The 21,456-nt window shown below is 35.8% G+C and overlaps 2 protein-coding genes across 5 annotated transcripts; both read right to left on the bottom strand.

Moving 5' to 3' along the window:
* Window positions 1-7,348: 7,348 nt before the first annotated feature.
* LOC113771011 lies at window positions 7,349-12,406 on the bottom strand. The gene is made up of 6 exons (XM_027315642.1): window positions 12,364-12,406; window positions 12,125-12,235; window positions 9,432-9,539; window positions 9,262-9,336; window positions 8,905-8,967; window positions 7,349-7,482 (listed from the first exon to the last, which is right to left on the bottom strand). Exons 1-6 carry the CDS (start codon window positions 12,404-12,406, stop codon window positions 7,349-7,351), a joined length of 534 nt encoding a protein of 177 aa, XP_027171443.1.
* Window positions 12,407-16,962: 4,556 nt separating this feature from the next.
* Window positions 16,963-20,827, bottom strand: LOC113772028. 4 transcript variants are annotated; one of them, XM_027316567.1, is made up of 6 exons: window positions 20,772-20,827; window positions 20,118-20,180; window positions 19,976-20,027; window positions 18,055-18,723; window positions 17,614-17,739; window positions 16,963-17,522 (listed from the first exon to the last, which is right to left on the bottom strand). In XM_027316567.1, the coding sequence occupies exons 4-6, from the start codon at window positions 18,703-18,705 to the stop codon at window positions 17,334-17,336; spliced, it is 966 nt and encodes a 321-aa protein (XP_027172368.1). In that variant the 5' UTR covers window positions 18,706-18,723; window positions 19,976-20,027; window positions 20,118-20,180; window positions 20,772-20,827; the 3' UTR covers window positions 16,963-17,333. The 4 variants fall into 4 exon arrangements, with proteins under 4 accessions (XP_027172368.1, XP_027172367.1, XP_027172366.1 ...); XM_027316566.1 differs by lacking the exon at window positions 20,772-20,827 and adding an exon at window positions 20,283-20,741; XM_027316565.1 differs by lacking the exon at window positions 20,772-20,827 and adding an exon at window positions 20,378-20,741.
* Window positions 20,828-21,456: the final 629 nt, after the last annotated feature.

The raw sequence follows: 21,456 nt of genomic DNA, 5'->3' as shown, positions 1-21,456 counted from the left end.
TTCTCTCGTGCAAGTTGCAAATCGAAAGAACAAAATAAATATACAGGCCAAGGGAAACTAAAGAAGGACATGTAATAGCTTGTCGTGAAATAAATTGCATGCCGGAGACATGGTGAGACTCCAAATGCAAGCCAAACCACAGGATGTACGAGGTGGTTCAGTTAAGTGCAGTTCGGATCCTCTATGCCACTGTCCGATGTCAAAATCAGTATTAATTCCACTTATCACGTGAGAGTAGAAAAATTTAAATAAATATCACATGACAAGTTAAATAAACAGGACACTTAGTATAAATATAAAAGTGGCACTGAATTACCACTGGAAAAGTGGCACTGAGGATCCCGTGTGAGTTAAGTGCGCTTCCTATACCTTTTCTTGAACTGCATTTTACAAGTTCCACAAACTCCATATCAGGAACTAACATGTGAAAAGAATGTGAAATTCTTAGAATGGCAATCCTTTAATTTTATAGAATAACACAAAAGTTCATCCTGGAAACATCAGTTAATGTTGATTTGCTTACAGAAAATTTTTCTCAGTGACAAGTTGTGGTAGAGATTAAGAGTTAAAACAATGTTCACAAAATGATCCTTCTACTCGCGGGAATAGCTCTAGGTGGATTTAACTCTTATTGCTGGCCTCTCATTCATGGATTCCCCTTGCCACTTGAATAATAGATTGATATGCAATTAGATATATAAATAAGAAAAAGCTTATGCAATTCTTACTTGCAAATGGTAGCCTTTTGTTTTAACTGGATCTACTAACAACATCATACTTCTTGTGCAATCATAAAAACCAAAAAGAAACGGAAAAAAAAAAAGATGTTAACACATGCATTAAGAATTTTAAGGTTCGGCTAAATTAATACTAACTATTAAACAGTATAAACACTGTTTGGATTGAAAGAAAGAGAAGGAAAAGACTGGACTATAATGAAAAATAAAGAAAAGGAAACTAAAGGAATGTGGATTTCGTTCATTTTATTTGAATTAAATACGGTGAAAGATATCGGTTGGATTAAGGAAGAAAAAGAAAGAAAAATTAATATCTTGTGTTAGTTATTATTTTTATATAATTTAACAAAGTCTAATTTGTAAACATATTTTAGCATCTTACCTTCCCTTTAGTCTCCATTCTTTTTACATTCATCTTTTGTGTAATCGGGAAAATATACAAGATAATAGTATGCCAAAATGAACCAAATAATTTTTGCTTGCCCATTTTGGATTAGGAGGAGGAGGAGGGGGGGGGGGTTACAAAACTTCAAACTATAAAAGGAACACTTTGTAAATAATAGCAAACTTCTTAAATATAGTTAAAAATTTCAGATATAATTAAATAAAAGAAAGTTGTGCTTTGGTGATAGAGTGGTATGGAGATTATGTTGAAGACAAATTAAATTAGTGATAAACACGAGTAGGAATAAAATTAGAACATCATTTTAGTTTCTTCCAAATTTAATTGTACCTGATATGCACATAATATTAAGTCAACTTGAAAATGAAAAAAAATTAAAAATTTTAACATCAAAAACAAAACTTTTTCTTTAGAAAAACTAAATTTTTTTAGAAAGTAATGCTAAGCCACCATAAAAAGGAAAAAAATTAAATTAGAACATCAAAAACAAACCATTCTCTCTAAAAAGTAAAATAATTGAAAATTATAACATAAAAAGTGAAGGCTTCTCTCTAGAAAAATTAAAAGTTTTTGAGTTATTGAATGTTGTAACTCAAGGGAATTTTGTAGCTCAGGGGTTTGTTATTTATAAGTTAGAAGTGTTAGTTTTTTATGTAGTAATTTTTAATTTTCTCCTTTTTATGTCGACCTAATGTCATTTTTTCAAAAAGTTTTTAAATATTTTTTCAAGAGAGAAGTGATTATTTTTTATGTTATAATTTTTAATTTTTTTATTGAATTAGTGTCATGCGCATTTTAAGTATAGCTAGATTTGGAAGAAATTGAAGTGATATTCAAATTATATCCCTAAAATCTATATATTTAACTATCATTTTGGAACTAATTTGCTTTTTTTTTTCAATATGAGGGAGTTACTTGCTTCATTTTAAAAGGGACAAAAAAAGTTTTTTTTTTTTTTGCCAAAATGTGAAGGATGAAACATGTTATTTTCCCTTTAATGTTTAACTGCATCTCATTGCCATTTTGGCATAATTATTTCGATATTTTGTTTTTCTAGTATTACTAATTTGTTGATACAACACTGTAGCATACTTGCATATATGAAAAGTGCAATTCCTCAACTTGATCATGCTTAGGAATATAATCAACATATTTTTTGTCATAAGAATTTCGCTGCCAAACAAAATTTCATATCAATAGTTGTTTAATTAATTTCTTCAACGGAAATGTGCATTTTTTTTTCCTTTTTTTTTTGTATGAAACATTATAAACTTTACAATTTTCCGGTCTTAAGTACACATACAAACCCATATTCTGTGTTTCTGCCTCTTAAAAACATGTATATGTATGTTGAGAATAAGTGCCTGGCTATGATGGGTAGAACTAGGAGAGCCCCGTATGGGATTTTCTTGAAAACTGACTCTCCAACCTCTTTATAATTGAGCATATTCTAATAGATATATGACCAACGATTAGAAGAGGTCAAGAAGATTCTGCTAGAAAATTTTTGAATTTCTCTAATCTGAATATCTGCAAATCCAAAATTTATAGGAACAACTTTTTTAAAAAAAAAATAAAAGTACTTATATTGAACTGTGTGCCAAGTATTTATGATGGTTCGTCTAAAAAATGGTTTGGCATTCCACATTTATTTGAAAATGGCAAAACCTAGGTAAATATATCCCTTCAATAAATAATTGCCTCATCCATCTATGTGGAAATAAATGCTCAAAATAAATAAATACAGGTGTCTAAAAGGGGGGAAAAAAAGACTCAATTGGAAAAGTTGCACTAAAATATAATTTCAAAGTTTCTAAATCCTAAATTAGCTTGCCCCTAAAAATCTTGAGGTAATTTGAGGGCCAAACTTTCAATCAATCTCTACTTGCCCTTCAATTTCTGTTGATGTTAATGAAAGAGCAAGTGAGTTGGCTTCTGGAAGCTGAAAGCCTACAAATTCAGGGTTGCTGCTTAATCTATAGCTGTTGGTATGGCCAATCTATTATTCAACTGTTGACCTTCTTTCCATCATCCTTTTTGCTGGTCAATGAAAATGACGGCGGACTGGAGAGTCAATGTGCCCTTTGCACTAGTTTTAGCTAGCTTCTAAACTTGGCGATATGCAGCGGTAGAGGAGAAAAATGTACTGGTAACAAAAGGCCTGTGGTTGGTCAGTACTGGTGACGTTACATTCTGATGCTTTAGCTTTACGATTTATGCAAGAGAAGTTATCCCTAATTTCTTTTGTGGCGACGCCATATCGTAGTTTTTTGGCTGGTAAAAATTTGAACATGTTCTGTTCTGACAAGAACTAACAAGCAGCACTCTTCTCTTGCTGAAACATCCCCTCACAGGGTTGTAAAGCACAAGTTAATTTTTGTTACTTGAAAGCAATACAATTTACACCCCCTTAATCAAGTATGACAACCTGTGAACCTTATTCAACCTGATTCAAATGATATGAACAATTTATATTCACCATGAAATCCAACTACATGATATTTCTTATGTTTCAAAAGTTGGTCTAGATTTAATTGTGCATTTGCCTTTCAATGGGTTAGAACTCGCTCAATTTAAGATCTTATCTTCATAGCCATATTATTTAGTTTTGAGATGCATGTTGCTAGTAGAAGATTGCTACAAGAGGTTTTATTTGGGACGGAAAGAATTCCCAGGTAGCACTTGGAGTCCACATGCATTCGTTGTTTGAAATCTTCAACATAACAAGAATACGAAGAGGTGGGGGTTATTGTTCAATGACACTAATATATGTTAGGAACAATACAGGTCTCTCTACGGGTCTGGGTGCAGGACTAATATTGGCAGTAATTGGATTTTTACTTTACAAACGACATCAGCGCATCAAGGAGGCAAAGGATCGGCTTGCTCGGGAGCGTGAAGAGATTCTCAATACTGGCGGTGGCAAATATGCAAAAATATTTAGTGGGAAAGAAATAAAGAAGGCAACAGACAACTTCTCAAGGGACCGTCTTCTTGGTGTAGGAGGCTATGGCGAAGTGTACAGAGGCATCCTTGCAGATGGAACGGTTGTTGCTATCAAATGTGCCAAGCTAGCTAGGGAACACTAAAGGGACTGACCAAGTTCTTAATGAGGTCAGAATACTTTCTCAGGTCAATCACAAGAGTCTGGAAGGCCTCCTTGGATGCTGTGTTGAGCTCGAGCAACCGTTGATGGTTTATGAATATGTCCCAAATGGAACCCTTTTCGATCATTTACAAGGTTTGAACAGGAAACCTCTAGCATGGACTGCTCGTCTCAACGTTGCTCATGCGACTGCTGAGGGGCTTGCTTACCTCCATTTCTCTGCAGTTCCTCCAATTTATCACCGTCAAGTCTAGTAACATTTTGCTTGACGACAAGCTAAATGCAAATGTTTCAGATTTTGGGTTATCTCGTCTAGCTCATACGGATCTAAGCCATATATCAACCTGTGCACAGGGAACTCTATTAGTGAAGTAGTCTCGGCTGCAGTTTAGTGAAGGAGTCTCGGCTGCAGTTTCGGGTATCTTGTGTTTATAGTATCTATCTATATTTGGTAGTATTGGTAATTGCACATAATTAGGTAAATTGGGGCTGAAGTCACGGGAGCCTGATGCACATTGTACTTGTATATATAGAGCAGATGGCAATGAGAAAATCATGAAACTTTTCCCAATTCTTCTGGTTTTACATGGTATCAGAGCCTTCTGGCTCTGAAAACAATACCGAACCCCTGAACTATAAATCCTAGGACGATGACAGATCAAAAAGCTTCAAGTTTGAAGACCAATTCGCCGTTCTTATTGAGCGCGAATGACAACCCAGGGAATTTAATTACGCAGACACAATTCAAAGGACCAAACTATGAAGAATGGGCTAAGGCCATGAGGATTTCGTTGAGGGCAAAGAAGAAACAAGGTTTCATTGATGGCACCATTAAGGAGCCGAACCAGAACTCAGATGAAATTGATGATTGGTGGACAGTGAATTCCATGATTGTGTCATGGATCTTTAACACCATCGAACCAGGCTTGCGTTCCACGATTTCATACAAGGAAACGGCAAGGGAATTATGGGACGATATCCAGCAACGATTCTCTGTTCGTAATGGCGTGCGAGTTCATCAATTGAAAACGGAGGTTGCAAATTGCAAACAAAACGGGGATTCGATCATGGCTTATTATGGTCGACTCAAGAAGCTGTGGGATGATTTGAATGATTATGATCCTATGCCTACTTGTTCTTGTAATGGATGCAAGTGTAACTTCGTTACACGGCTTCAACAGCGTCAAGAGGAAGAGCGGGTGCATCAATTCCTCATGGGGCTTGATGAATCATCTTATAGTAATGTTCGTTCCAACATCATTGCTTCAGACCCTCTTCCAAACCTTCATAAGGTTTATTCTCAAGTTACGGAGCAAGAACAAGTGCAGGTAATGACGCGAGCAGCTCCCAATCGGTCTGATCCGGTGAGCTTTGCCATGAAAACAGTCAGCCCAGGCCCTCGGAATTCAGGGGGGGACCAAAAAGACAATGGAGTAGTTTGCTCTCACTGCCAGAAACCGGGACATAGCATGGACACATGCTTTCGTCTTCATGGCTATCCCGACTGGTGGCCGGGAAATTCGACTCAAGGAAGAGGCAAAGGACGTGGTAACCAGGGGCGTGGTCGTGGTGGAGTAGCACGGGCTCATGTTGCACAAGGGGCAGTACAGGTGGCTGCTAATGTTTCCCATGGGAGACCACTTGATGATTCTGATAAAGCTGGATTGGAGAACTTAAGCAAAGCTGATTGGGAGACTTTGAAGTCTCTCTGGAACACTCACACGAATAATACATCAGGTGCTCAGCCAAGGCCAAGGCTTAATGGTAAGGCATATTTACAATGGTTGTTTGACACAGGTGCTTCGCATCATATGACGGGAGAGGAAACTGCATTTGTAGAGCTTCAAGGAATACCTCCTTGTCCCGTGAAAATGCCAAATGGTGAATACGTTATGGCAACAGGAGAAGGAACAGTTCTTGTAGGAAAATTATCTCTCAAGGGTGTTTTATATGTTCCTGAAATACGATGCAATTTGATATCTGTTTCAAAATTAGCCCGTGACAAAGTTTATATCTTGAAATTCACTGATCGTTTATGTGTTGTCCAGGACCGTACTTCGAGGATGCTGATTGGAGTGGGTGAAGAGCTTGAGGGGCTGTATGTCGCACGAGGGGAGCCTCTGGTTAGTGCTCATGGAGCCGCTACAGCCAAGAATATGGATTTGTGGCATAAAAGGTTGGGACATCCCTCTGTGCGAGTCATAGAAAAGCTCCCTACAATAGACGGTAGTATAGAGATAAATAAAGGTGTTCATGAACCTTGTGACGTTTGTTTCCGGGCAAAACAAACTCGTATTCCTTTTCCTATTAGTGACCGTAAAGCTAGTGATATTTTTGACTTAATTCATTGTGATTTGTGGGGAGCTTATCGAGAGGCTAGTTTTTGTGGTGCTACCTATTTTCTGACTATTGTTGATGATTGTTCTCGTGGTGTATGGGTTTATTTGTTAAAAGGGAAACATGAGGTCCCATATGTTGTTAAGAATTTTTTGGCTATGACCGAGAGACAATTTAATAAACAAGTCAAAATTATACGCAGTGACAATGGTACAGAGTTTACTTGTTTAGGTGATTATTTTAAGGAGTGTGGCATTATTCATCAGACTTCCATGGTTGGGACACCCCAACAAAATGGAAGAGTTGAGAGGAAACATCGACACATTTTGAATGTTGGTAGGGCGCTTCGTTTTCAGGCTAACTTACCTATTCAATTTTGGGGAGAATGCATTCTCACTGCAGGATATTTAATCAATCGTACTCCATCGTTGATTTTGGATGGAAAAACTCCATATGAAATTTTGTTTGGAAGCCCTCCATCTATTTCTCATCTTAGAGTATTTGGATGCCTATGTTATGCTAAGAACATTAATCGGGAAAAGGATAAGTTTGCAAGTCGAAGTCATAAGTGCATATTCATGGGTTATCCATATGGTAAAAAGGGGTGGAGGGTGTATGATCTAGATAGGAAGGTTTGCTTTGAACAAACTCTCGGATATCTCGACCCTGAGTACTACAGGAACTATCAGTTGACGGATAAGAGTGATGTCTACAGCTTCGGCGTCGTGCTGTTGGAGCTCTTGACATCTCAGAAGGCAATAGATTTTAATAGACCGGAAGATGATGTAAACCTGGCAGTCTATGTGCAGAGGTTGGTGGACGAGGAGAAAATAATGGATGCAGTTGATCCAATCTTGAAGCAGGGGGTAAGCACCTTGGAGCTTGATTCCATGAAGGCACTGGAAAATTTAAAATATTCAAAAATCTACACATTTCAAAAATTTTTTAAAAAACTTCTACAGTAAATTACGGTAAAATTTTAGACACATTCCCAAAAAATTCACCTTCCAAACAAGGCCTTAATTAGAAGTAGACATATGCAGTTTCTCGTGGATAATTATTATTTCACTTAGTGAGCTGGCCTCGCAAACCACAAATCCCGTAGGAATATGAATTTTCAATCAGTACACTATCCTCTCTCGTTGAGTATAAACATTTGAGATAGAGGCAAAATCAATGAGTGTGTTTGGATAAAAAATTATTTGAGATAATTTTGTACAAAACACACAGTAACACTTTTTTAATGTGATATATGTGCGATAAAAAAGTGATTGAAAAATATGTTGATGATACAAGCAAATCAGTGTATGTAAATAAGGTGAAAATAATGTATAATTCAAACACACCGATTAATGACATTTGAAAGAAGCACAGTAGGAATGGCTACGAGCACTTGTTTGGATCGTAAATTTTTGGAGTTTATATATATATATATACTGTAATGATATGGTTGTACGTACGATAAGAACGTAATCAAAAAATAAATATCTTGAAAAAATATTTCAAATTTTTTGTGCGAAAATTCGTAATCTATAAACAATCAATGCACATCTTCTATTTTGACTGCCAACAAACTTCAAACCGTAAACAGTAGTTTCATTCATCAAACTGATTTAAGACTGTGACAGCGCAACACTCACTATATAACAAAATTCACAAACAGTCTCCTCAGGAAAATGGTAATTACAAGTGTGGACCATTTCTGAGAAGCTTCGTATTTTGTACGCATTTCCGTGAGGAAAACGGCTGAATAGTTTGGTAGATGCGATGACTTACAACTTTTTCCAGACGAAGACCACTTCGGCCACTAACGTGTTCCCAGAGCTTGTATTAGATGATGGCCTTGGTCAATATATATATATATACTAGGTAAGTTTTCCCGCGCGATGCGCGGGCGCCAGGTTGGTGTTTTTAAATATTGGTAAATTGCTTAAATGTGTGAGTATATTTTAGAAATTTTTGAGAAAGTATGGCGGTAGGATTTTTTATTAATATATTGTGTAGTGTCGCATTTTGCATTTTTTTATGTTTTAATTTATTTGTAAAAACTTTATTAATTTTTTATGTATTTTTTGTTTTAAGTTTTTTTTTTGTATTTTTAATTTGTTGTTTGTTTCACGTGTATAGTAGTTGATATTCTTTGATGGCAGGATTTCACGTGTACAGTTGGTGCTTGTTTGGAACTGAGATGTATTAGGTAATAGCTCTACAAAGGCAAATCTGTTGAGTTAATCGCATTGTAAATAGAGAGAATGTGCCAAGCAGTTTAATACAATTCAATAGGAAACTATATATGTAAAGTTGTCGAGAGTATTAGGTACCTGAAGTATCTTCGATGTTTTTGGGAAGAAATTTGAAGCAGTTCATACACGTGAACGAGTCAGCTATTAGTGCAAGACGAACAATAATGAATTGAGTGAGAAAAACATGGTAAAGGATCATATATTGAAGAATAGATTTTTATGTTCAAGAAAGCGTGGAGGGATCCAAGAACAAATCATTTGAAGCAGTTGCACACCTTTATCATGTGTGCACTATAGTCTAAGCACATATGATTGTGGTTGGTGCTTGAAGAATTACCTTGATTTTAGACAATTCAGAGAAGTACAGTTATACGCTTGAAATAACTGTTGCTATGGGAGTAGTAATATTTATATAAAGATGATAGAGATGAAGACCTTCTTCATAAGTGGAGAAGTAGGAGAGACCATTCTTTAATTTTGATGCAGTGTCAAATACAGAAACTTCATTACCTGTCGCATAGAAAGAAATAAACAATTGATTATATCAACTAACAAGAAACAAGCTATTATGGTAGTTCTGAATATAGTAAGTATTAGGCATTTACCACGATTGCATTGGCTGCCACAGCCAATTAATAGAACTTGTGAATGTCGAAGATGATTTCTATGTGTATCAGGGGCAAGAGGAGCAGGACATTTGCGAAGTTGTATAACTGAGAACCAGCATAAAGAATTTGCAAAGCAAGGAGTTAGGATAAAAGTTGGAAAATATGGAAAAGGAACCTGTTTACTGGAATTGCGAACATGGAAGCGTTTCATTGGAAAGTGATAGAATAATGGTACAGAGTGATTTTTTTTTTAAGTTTACCGTTGTTACACTGATAGTTGGATATAGGTAACTCGATCAAAAAGAGGACATGCGTGATGCAAATGCTGCTCAGTTAACTGCGGCATCCGTTTTCCTGTGCATAATAATAATTAGTTATATTTTTGAGTTACAGAAACTACAAAGTGAACATGTTTGCAAGCTTTGTTAACTGATAAGAAAGACATAAATTAACAACGTGTTTAATAGGTGCAGGGGCATACTCAAGGGAAGTATAAATGAGCAAGCAACCAGAAATTGTGGAATATATAGGTACCATCATCACAGTTGTTAGTAGTGACTGCTGTAGTAGGTGCTTCGCTGCGTGATTGTTTGGAAGGCTCTAGAGATTGTCGAGGAAGCGGGTTGTACAACAGTTTGGTTAACTTTCTTCTGTGATATGCTTCTCTGTTTTTTCTTCGCTGAACTTCTTTTTGTTCGACATAAAGAGCAGCAAACTTCTCTCTTTTTTTTTATTTCTCTCATTTTTTTTCTCCCGGATTTTGAGATGATCATTATGTGCATATAACTCAAAGGAATTCACGGTGTTTGTATGATAATGGAGTAGATTTTTATTCTAGATATAACTATGCAGCAAAGGGAATAGAAGTCCATTGCATGAAATAACCAAATAACACTACTGGTAGCAAAGATACAAAAGGCGTTTGGAAGAACTTTAAAATAACAAACACGTTAAAGAAGCCAGTAAAACAATACCTCCATTGATCGTCAAGGCACAAAGCACTGAATCAAACTTCCTCGAAGGCTAAATAATAGATCTCAAGTCAGTAAACACAGATTTTTTGATCAATAAACAAATGAATGGAATAGAACATCAGAATGATATCAGATGAGAGTAAAGAAAAAATTATCAAGGAAATAATCATATTAGGGTACCTGGTGTATGAGCTGCTTAGTTCACAACAATTGACAAGAAGATTTACATGCAATCTGGGAGGTCGAGCATATAACAGAGCTTGCATGGAGACCATGTACGTCTTACAAGTCAATCAAAGGAATGAGAAATTACAAACGTAACCAAGCTGTAAGATGGCCTGGTCCACAAGAGAAGCATCTTGGAGGACAATTTGGTAAACAAGAAAATTTAATGGCCAACAGTTAATTAAATCCGGCTATCAATTCCGAGCACAAAGTCCCTTGTGTGGTCACATCGGCAGTGCGAATGCTGAGGAGATAGATAGCAAGGCTTGCAGCGTAAATTCCAAAAAGCAGTTCACTCCAGGTGATGCATATCTGTTGAGATAATCACAATTATCTACATGCTTATCGAAACACGTATATTTTATATATAATATCTATATCATATATATATATATTATATAATATATAATATACACTTGAAAAATACGAATAAGGGACAATATACAAGATCTCTGTTATAAAAAGGAATTTATATATGTAATACTCATTATTATATAGTTATATAAAAAATGTGGAGAAAAAACTATATACAGAATTTCAGAAGAATAAGCATCTTTACAAAAATAATAAGCAAATTTATATATCTAGATATATATCTTTACTTATAAAAATATGAAGAAAGGAATATATACAAAACTTTTTTAAAAAAAGCACATGATTGATCTCTTTGATAAAAAAGAAACAAATTTATATATACATAGATATACACACACATATATGTAGCTTAGATTACAAATTTATAGCTTAGATTACACTGATTAACACAAACGAACTCTACATAATTTTTAACTGTATACTCTAATTAAATCCTATGACTTAATTATGCAGTTTGTAACCTTGAAATTGTGCAGTTGGCTGGAAATACCTTTTGTAAATGCATGAGGGATGAACACGAAATTCTAATTCCTAATTAAAATTTAATTAAATCAGAACGAAGAATTATACACATAGCAATATAGCATACATAACGAAACTTCTTAGGAGCCGAGGGTAATATACAAATAACGAATTCCGTGAGCAATTTCATAAATGTCGGACCCCACAGCGGCAGCAGCACAAAACACTATCCAAATTCGGTCCATTTCAATGTCCACTTGAATACAAGAGCTTTAAAGCGGGGAGAAACACTCGAAAGTACAAACCCATGGAAGCAGAGTTTTTGATATCAATAAGAATTAGGTGTTTACCATGATTGCATTGACTGCCTGCGTCAATTGATAGAACTTGTGAATGTGGTACATGATCTCTACAATCAATTGATAGACCTTGTAAATGCAGATAACAATTTGTACGTGTATGGTGTGGAAGAGAAGCAGGATATTTCCAAAGTTGAGTCGGTGAGAACCAGCATGGTGCATTTGCAAAGCAAAGAATAAGAAAAAAATTAGAAAATGTGGAAAACTCATTGGTATATTGAAATTGCGAAGATGGAAATGCTGTATTAAAAAGTGCCAAGATAATGGTGCAGAGGGATATTTTGTTGAAGTTTACCATTGGTACTCTGATACTTGGAGCCTGGTAACTGAAGATTAGAAAAAGGAGCTGTAGTTACAACATTTGTATCAGATGTTCCAGGAAGTGCATTTCTGCAATATTTTGGAACTGCAACTTTTTGAGGTTTAAACGTCAATATAAGTATAACAATAGAATTGGAATGTTTAAGGGATAAAAAGTGAATATGAATGTAATAATATGAGAAAAAAAAGCTGGGTGAATCTCAAGATAAATACCTGTGTCATGGAGATGCTGCTCAGTTGACTGTGGCATCAGCATTCCTGCGTATAGTAATAAAAATACTTGCATGGTTTCATTTTTTTAGTTACAAAAACTATGAAGTAAAGACGTTTGTAAGGTTTGTTGTGGAGTATATACGTACCATCATCATGGTTGTTGGCAGTGGCTGCTCTGAGAAATGGTTTGATGTTGGATTGTTTGGTAGGCTGTACAGATTGTGGATCAAGTGTCTTGGACAACAGCTTCCCTGTCTCTATTTTTTCTTCGATGAGCCTCCTTTTGTTCGACAGAAAGAGCAGCAAATTTCTCTCCCTTTTTTTTATTTCGCTCATTTTTTTTCTCACGGATTTTGAGATGATCGTTTTGTGGATATAACTCAGAGCAATTCATAATGTTTGTAGGGTAATAGAACAGATTTTTATTGTCGATATAAGCATGCAGGGAAGAGAGCAGAGTTCGTTGCATGAAATTGGTAAACCATACCAAAGCAGAAACTACAAAAGTTGTTCCGAAATACTTTGAATAAACTTAGGAGTATGTTAAAGGGGCTAGTGGAACAATACCTCCATCGGTAGTTAAGGCACAGAGTTTTGAAGCAGACTTGTCCCAAGCTGAACAAGAGATCTGAACTCACTAAGCACAGATTTTTTAATGAATAAGAAAATCAGTAGGACGAAACATCACAATGATATCAGAAGATACTAAACAAAAAATTATGGAACAAGTAACATTGGAGTACCTGGTGCTTCAGCTGTTTAGTTCAAAAAAATTGCTAAGAAGATTTTCATCCAATCTGGCCAGCAAAGCATATAAGAGACGTTGCATGTATATATGTCTTATAAGTGAATGAAGACCGGTCTAGAACAGAAGCAACTTGCAGGGGAATTTGGTAAACAAGAAAATGCAGTGGCGGACAGCTAGCTAAAGATGACCACCAGTTCGTAGTAAAAAGTCCCTTCTGTCCTTCTTGAGATGTACACCATACATATTAAACAGTTAGATTGCAGGGTCTGCAGCGTAAATTTGAAAAAGTATTTGACTTCAGATGATCCATATCTATTTCTATTGAGATCACAATTATCTATGTAGCTGTAAGTTGTACTTCTTGATACGCACGTGTTTATATATTGTAACACATATAAAAGTAAGACTTATCTATAATCACACTTATTTATGTACTTATATCTATATACTCATTGATACACAGATAAATATATATATAAATCCTGTCTAAATTAGTTATTTTTGAAAGTGTTTTCGAGAAATTTGGTTGGAATATTTTTAAAAAGTATTTAAGAATAGAATAGTTTCTAGAATATGTTTTGAAATATTTTTTAAAATTTTGAAATAATTTAAACTAATTTTTAGATTACCTTTTAGACTATTTTTTAGAGATTTTTATTCTATATACAGAAAATAATATAGAAGAGTTTTTAAAATATTATAAAAGTCAGGCTTATCTATAATTCGAATTATCTATGTATTTATTGATATACAGATATAGATAGATATATGGATCTCGTTTAAATTAGCTATTTTTCAGAGTGTTTTTAAAAAATTCTAATAAGATATTTGTAGAAAGTATTTAAGAATAGAAAAGTTTTTACAACATATTTTGGAATATTTTTAAAAATGTTAAAAAATTTAGACTAACTAATTTTTATGTTATCTTTTAGAAAACTTTTTAAGAATTTTTATTCCATATACAAATAATAACATATATGGAGCCGAAAAATACAGAAAAGAATTGGAGACAAAATATCTTTTGTTGGGAAAAAAAATCTATATTTATTTAATCAGCAGATTAGCAGGGAACACAATCCATGACGTAAAGCTTCAAGGGCAGCTGGATGTGCAGTCCAAGGCCCAAGGTCCAAATTGGCGGGTGTTTTTCAATGAATGTACAAAAGTTTGAAGCAAAGAGCGGCAGCCGAAAGTACAACCCATGAAAGCAGAGTTCCACTTGAAAGCGGCTCCACTGTAGAAACACCAAGTGCTTCTCATGTACATGTAAGGAAAGGATAAGGATATGAATATATTTATTTATAAATACATAAATGTATATAAATATATAAATTATAAATTATAAAAATACTCAAAAAAATATTTTAAAAATATCACTAAAAATAATCCAAAAAATATCTACAGTCAAAGTTTTTCATATAATTTTTGAAAAATAACTCCAAAAATAACTAATCCAAACAGAATTTGTATTTCAAAAACAAAATGTTATAATATTATTTTTGAAAAACAACCCCAAAAATAACTAATTCAAACGGATCCTATATTTGTTTGAATAAATATACATCATCATCCTTATATTGGAAATTACATACACGCAATTCATAGTTTTTTATATTAGAAACCAGTACATAAATGCAATTGATGGTTTTTTTTTTGTACATTTCAATTAAAAATTTTGATTAAAAATTTTTGTGGGACGAAGTTCAATTCATGGTTTTTTTTTTGCATTTGAATTGAATATTTTCATTAAATTCTTGAATATTTGGGACATTTAGAGAAAAAGCTTTTTTTCCTTCCCCATGCACACAGCTGTGAAGCACAACAGAAGCTATGAAAGCCAGGTGCACAGCCACCAGTCGAATGTTCAAATCACTGCAAAAGCTGAAGCAGCAGTGGGACCAGTCAATGTACAAACCACCGATGCAAAGTACAATAGGATGAAGCAGGCGCATTGAGTCCAGCAAGAGTCGGACCAACAACGTACAAACCAGCAACACTCACGTCAAGTTGTTGGCTCCAATTTAGGAGAAACGGTCGCACCACTCAACGTACAAATCAGCAGCCCAACGTACAACAGCTTAAAGCAAGCGGATGCACTCGAAATCCCACCAACAGTAGAAGCACAAAGTGCTTCTTATAAATATAAAGGATACTAGTCCGTGGTTGTAGTCCCAGTTGGGGGAGAGCCACGTCCAGGGGTCGAATCCCGGCATTACCGAGGCTGGTGACGCTTGGGGCGAGCCGCTCCCAGCCCGCAGTAGGGATTAGTTGGACCGTACGGTATTACCAGTTCATGGGCCCAGATACCCTACTGTGCAAAAAAAAATATATATATATATATATATATAAAGGATACTAGGATTTTCTTTTACAAATTCGCAGAGGTATCTAACCTATGATCTGAATAAGCAGCTCCCGCACTATATTTTCCTTTTTTGATCCCACTACAGTAGACAATCTTTGTAGCTGGTGTTGGCTCTCCAGCAATTTGAAAGTCACAAGAATAGAACCTCATAGTCATAGCTACACAATATACTGCCCCTTTTACCATCTCCCATGACCTTCTGGAGCACACCACCGAATAATTGTCTGATCAAACTTTAGCAACTTTAGACCATTATTGTTATACCTCACACGATGGTGTACACCAATGTCCTCAAGTACTGCAGCAGTCTGGGGAAAAGTCTGCACGACCCACATTGAGAGTTAAGACAGCAAAATCTCCATGTTGAACTCCAACAGAAAAAGATTAATGACGCTTGGAAATGATGATTATCCGCCATGGTTTTTCACAACTTCGATGCAAGTTGCTCATACCATCTAATAAATAGGAAACAATCTACTGGTTTCCTAATACTCTATCACATTCATTTGGTCTGCAACCTGTTAGTTTAGATACTTAAAACAGTCCAACATTACAAAAATATTTTGCAATGACACTACTACCAGATATCGACCCGAATAGGTGAGTAATTGAATTGACAATTAATCAGTAACCTCCTCATTTGTTCATATTTCATACCACCAATATTTCACAAAGTAAAACTTCAGCATAGAAGACAATATATCAAAATGCAACCACCAAATACCAAGAAAACAGAACTCATTTGACTGACTAAGGCTCGCCTTCAAAAAAATTTACCCAGAAAAATTGTTTTCCCTGAAGCAAACTTATAATTTAGGATCCAGTTAAATCAAATAGTAGAATTCTTATTTACATCTTAATAAAAGGGGGTGTTTAGCACGCAGTTAAGGACTGACCAATTTTTATAAAAATGAAAAAAGAAAAACAAAACAAAACAAACTGTAAGATACTGCATTTAGCACTAGTTCTCATCTTTACATCCAAGGGCTTAGTATTTCCTAATCTACCAAAGACATTTCCAGGCAGCACAAACATTACACACTCCGAGTTCGAAACAATGCGTGCATAGCTCAAGGTCAAACTGGGGAGGTTTAAATGAAGGTAACAATGAAGAAGACAAAAAGAATAAAATAACTTTTCAAAACTGAGAATACAAAGACAAAATTACCGCAAAGGGAAAAACTAAATGCTTTTTCGCACTACCAGCAAACTTTTCATACCTAGAACTGGGTAGAGCAGATTACCAGTTAATAGCACATAAATCACCTTCTATTGCCGTCATTGGCCCCTCCTAGACACAAACACACAAATCAAACAAACAAGGGGGCATACAAAGATGATAGAAAGAGGTATGTCAAAACAAGTGAGGATGCAATAGTCGCGATCCTAATTCATTTTTAAGATTAAACCCAAGGTTCATCAACAAAAAGTGCAACAGATCATCAGCAAATTTCTTAAATCAAATCTCAAAAGATTCACAATTACATATCCAGAAATCAAATTTATTCATTAAGCAAAGCCAATCATATAAAATCTACACCCTGTGACCCAACGTTGCCAAAACCAATAATTATTACCAAGTACAATGCTCCTGGAAGAATGAGTCATGAAGGATGCCACTCCACTCCTCACTACTAATTAAGAGCTCCAACAGAATGAAAGTTACTCAAGTGAAAATAAAGCTGCATAGCTCCTGACAATGTATTATATTGGAGATTGTAGCAATCATAAAAAGCAATATCGGATGATACAAGTCAAGCGTCAAGAACGCTGAGAGCTAACTTAAAGAATTAGCACGTCTAATACCTAAAACATGTAACCATGTTAAAATTTATTCATGTTCAAACCAGTCAAAAACTAAGTTTTAACTTTTGGACGGCAGAAAATAACCTCCACCTTATTTATTCCAGCGTAAACCTTGGCTTGGAAGCTTTTTCCATCAGGATCATCAGCACTCTGAGCTCGAAAAGTTATATTGTACATGTAACCAGAACACGCATATCCAGTTACCCGCTCAATATGCAAAAACTGGTATCCTGGTTGCTTCTGCAAGAGTGATTCATAAAATTCAGAAACTCAACAATAAGAAGGTGAAAAAATTAGACAAACAAACACAAAAAATGCAAATGCAACGCACCTCCTCCAGGGCCCTAGTAGCAAACTCGATGAGCTCTTGATGCAGTTCAGGGTAATCCACATAAGAGGTAATTGGCCTAACGAGAAGGTACGGAGAAGGACCTGGATATGTAACCACATCAAATCCCTGTTCATCCATCATGCATCCAAGTCAACAAGGCAAGTAAAGCACAAATGGAATAATACCTTTACTATTACTTATATACAAAAAACAAAATTATAAAGCGAAGACTCATGAGTCCTATTGAGAGTCTCTCTTTGGTAAATGAAGTACAAAAAATTTTGCAAACTGCACGGTGCATCTAATGGAACTGATTTCAGAGGGCATAACATACAAAAATACAGAGACAAAGAAATAAAACAGATAACCCTAAATAAAAAAAAAAGGTACAATGGAATTAAAAAAAAAAAGACAAAGAAGGAGGACTGGAATTGTACTAACCTCACTTTCTCGACACTCTGCCACGTATTTTTCCCATAACTTGGGATCTACATCGTGGACGAAGAAAGACTTGACAACATCGTCAAGTCCACCAATTGCACCAAGGTTAGATGGAAAAGAGGGCACTGACTTGCAATACTCCTGAAGTTCCCCCCGAATTTGCTCCCTTGATTTATGGCTGAGGTCCCCATTCCTCTCCTTCCAGTCCTCCAAGTCAAACTCCTTCGCTTCCTTCTTTCTACGATCCCACCATTCCTTCCACACTTTTGCCTTCCGATACTCCTCTTCCTCCTCCACTGCCTCCTCAGCAATTTCAGGCAGCTTCTCTAACTCTCGCTTCTTCCGGACATTCTCCAACTTGCTGTCGCTGCCCTCGCCCTCTTGGCTGCTGCCGCCGCTTCCCTCTTGGCTGCTGCTGCCGCCCTCTTGACTGCTGCCGCCGCTGCCCTCCTTGTCGGAGCTGCCGATGCTCTCCAAGGCGAGGCTCTCTTTGTCGCTGCTGCTCCTCTCTTGGGAGCAGATCTCTTGGCTTCTGACATGCGAGAGAAACTCCGACTCGATTCCAGGATGCTCAGGGATCATGCCTTTCATTTCAGGATGGTCGAGTAGATGCTCAGGGGTCATGCATTCATCGTCGCTGCTGGAAGCCATGGCAAGGAAACCTAATTTCTTTTTGAAGGACAAGGAAACCCAATTTCAATATGAACCGTGCCTTGAAATAATTCAAGTTCGATGTGTAGTACTATATAGGACAACTAGGAGGGTATCACCGCGCAAGTGCTTATCTGTGCCAGGAATTAATTAGTGCATGACCAGTTCCTAAAACCAAAATTTAAGTAGAAACCAAATTATATCAAACAAATCATGATTTGAGTGCAGATTCTACTTGTTGAGCCCCAAAACATGTGGACAATTAGAACCAAGACAGTAGAAGCTAGGGAAATACTCTCTAACTGGTCTTTGGTCGTAACTATGATAGTCACTAACATGACAATGCAGTAAAAGGCAAAACAAAAGATGAAATTAATGTTTCCAGGTCTATCAAAATATTGTTTCCAATGGAATTTAAAGATAGTTCAAGCCATTGCAAGACATTAAAGGATCATTCAGCATACAAACACAAAGGCAAAAGTAAAATCATTTTTACTTAGGACCAAATAGTAAGCTAAAGAACATCTCTCAAATCATCTAATACTCCATAACAATGGGACACGTAAATTTTCAGAAAACTAAACCAGTGTAGTGTTAAAGCTACCTTTAGAAGCAAATCATCAAACACAAAGCATGCTACTATTGTAAGAGATGATCACACACCTTAAACACTGGATGTTTACTTTGCTATGCTTCTTCTTGATTCTTTCACACTTACAAAACAATCAATAATAACAAAAGCAAACATTTCTGCTAGGAGGTCAATTTTGGGGAAAAAAAAGCTAGAAAAACTCAACAATAAATTCATCAAATGGCTGAAAATTGATGCGAAAGTGCGAGTTTTTCTTCGTGTTTTTGGCTAGGAAGGCAAACAGGGGTGGGGAGGGGAGATGTCTAGTGCTTTCCCCTCTTTGATTCTCTCCTTTTTCTAGGAAAAAAAAGAATTCCGTGGTTGGGAGATGAGATAGTGTACATAGAAGGTAAATCAGAAGGGCAAGCATAAATTGCGGGGGAAAATCACTAATTTTTTGGCCAATAAGAATGTTTTTTTAAATATACTTTATTAATATTTCGATGCCTTAAAATACCACAGAAAACCAGTAAAGCGCGGCAATATCTTCTTAAGAAGCATAGGCAAAAACTTATCATAAGAGTAAATAGCCAAACATATAGGCACATAACACTAATATTAAAATATTTAACATATCAGCCCATACAGTATTAACAAAAATTTCAGCAAATTAATGATAAAAATCAAAGGTAAACTAACCTGGAATGAACAGAAATTTTACTGCAAAACCTTTTCTATTTTCGGACCAAAGCTGAAAATTACAAAAAAAAAATACTGATCAGTATTTATGTTCATGGTGCAAAAAAATAAAGAAAAAAAGAATGGCAAGAAATGTATTTACCAGGATGCAAGGGAACAAAAGGCACCAAACCACTTGCGAGGATTTTCCACTTTCCAAACAAAGCTGAAAATACCCAAAAAAAAAAAACAAACACTAATTGTGTAGCATTCGTGTGTCTGCTATGCGAAAAGGAAAAAAGCAAACAAGTTTTAAATTTTTCTTTACCATAGAGGAATACACCAAAAGGCAAGAAACACCTCTATTTTTCTTTTCACCCATGAGAAATTGAAATAAGATGTATATCCTATAAAGCCTCTAACCTCAAGCGCCCTTTTCTATTCCTCCGATTTTGAATACTGATTCTACTTCCCTCTTACTAAGCAGCCATCAAATCGAAACCGAGAGAGTAAAATTTAGAGTCAGAAATTGTTGACAAAGATCTGAAGGTTGAGAAATAAGGGTTCGTACGGGCTTAGTGAATCAGACGAGGAACCATTTTTTGGGCAAAAAATCCCTGAATCTTAGGGTAAGAGTGTACACCTAATCTATGGAAAAATTTGTGGGTTTCATGTCGGCAAGAGCAAATACCTCATAAAAGGAATAAATCTACAGTGAAAATAAGAAGAAAATGCGGTGATTGTCAGGCATAAAAAAAGGAAGAGAAAGGGGGAGAAGAAACAGAGAAGCCAGAGAGAGAAGAGACGGAAAACTTACCCAAAAAGGAGAAAAGACGGGAGAAGGAAGATAACAATCATCAGTTCATGCAAACTCTCCAGGCAAGGAAAACAATCAATCCTTTAATCATCATTAGGAATGATCCAACGGTTCTCAGGCATCAATCTTAGATTTAGACACAATCCAACAGCAGAAAGTTGCCAGAAAAATCTTTATTATCCTAACAAATGCAACTAACAAAACACAATAAAAAAGAGGATATGGTTCGAAATTACAATAGTACCCCCCAACAGTTAGAAACTATTCTGACCTCCTTTTATCCCTGAAGGGCTTAGTGGACATTTAACACTTGACAGACAAAAATGCCCGTGAATAGTAGAGCACTATTTGCCAAAACAATCAAAACTCAAGGGCTTAATTGACATTCGCCACAATTTCAAGACAAATTTTTTAAAGTCCCCCAGTCTCCTTCGAACATGTGGCACAATGTGGTGCCAAAGTCTTGCATGTTTATATATATACTAGGAGGTTATCGGCTGTGCTTAGCACAGCCTAGGCCCCCTATAATCTATTGTCATATATTTTCGTATAAGGTAAGATTAACAGTAATGTTTGTGAAATAGGATTCTTAAAATTATAAATTACCAATCAAGCATGCAACTATCAATATAAGACTAAACAAAACCAAAAAATCATTAGCATTGCACAAGATAAGAGAAGATGA

This window comes from Coffea eugenioides, chromosome 5, assembly GCF_003713205.1.
Source record: "Coffea eugenioides isolate CCC68of chromosome 5, Ceug_1.0, whole genome shotgun sequence".
NCBI classification, from domain to species: Eukaryota; Viridiplantae; Streptophyta; class Magnoliopsida; order Gentianales; family Rubiaceae; genus Coffea; species Coffea eugenioides.
Note: the sequence above shows the minus strand (reverse complement) of the source record. Positions and strands in the feature narration are given on the sequence as shown.

Coding starts and splice junctions, on each gene's coding strand:
- LOC113771011 (XM_027315642.1), bottom strand. CDS start 12,406: ATGCTGATGCCACAGTCAACTGAGCAGCATCTCCATGACACAG. Junction 12,236..12,363: donor GCAGCATCTCCATGACACAG/GTATTTATCTTG, acceptor AAAAAGTTGCAG/TTCCAAAATATTGCAGAAAT. Junction 8,968..9,261: donor CTTCTCCACTTATGAAGAAG/GTCTTCATCTCT, acceptor TTGCACTAATAG/CTGACTCGTTCACGTGTATG.
- LOC113772028 (XM_027316567.1), bottom strand. CDS start 18,705: ATGGCTTCCAGCAGCGACGATGAATGCATGACCCCTGAGCATCTACTC. Junction 17,740..18,054: donor CAGAGTGTCGAGAAAGTGAG/GTTAGTACAATT, acceptor ATGGATGAACAG/GGATTTGATGTGGTTACATA. Junction 17,523..17,613: donor CTACTAGGGCCCTGGAGGAG/GTGCGTTGCATT, acceptor TCACTCTTGCAG/AAGCAACCAGGATACCAGTT.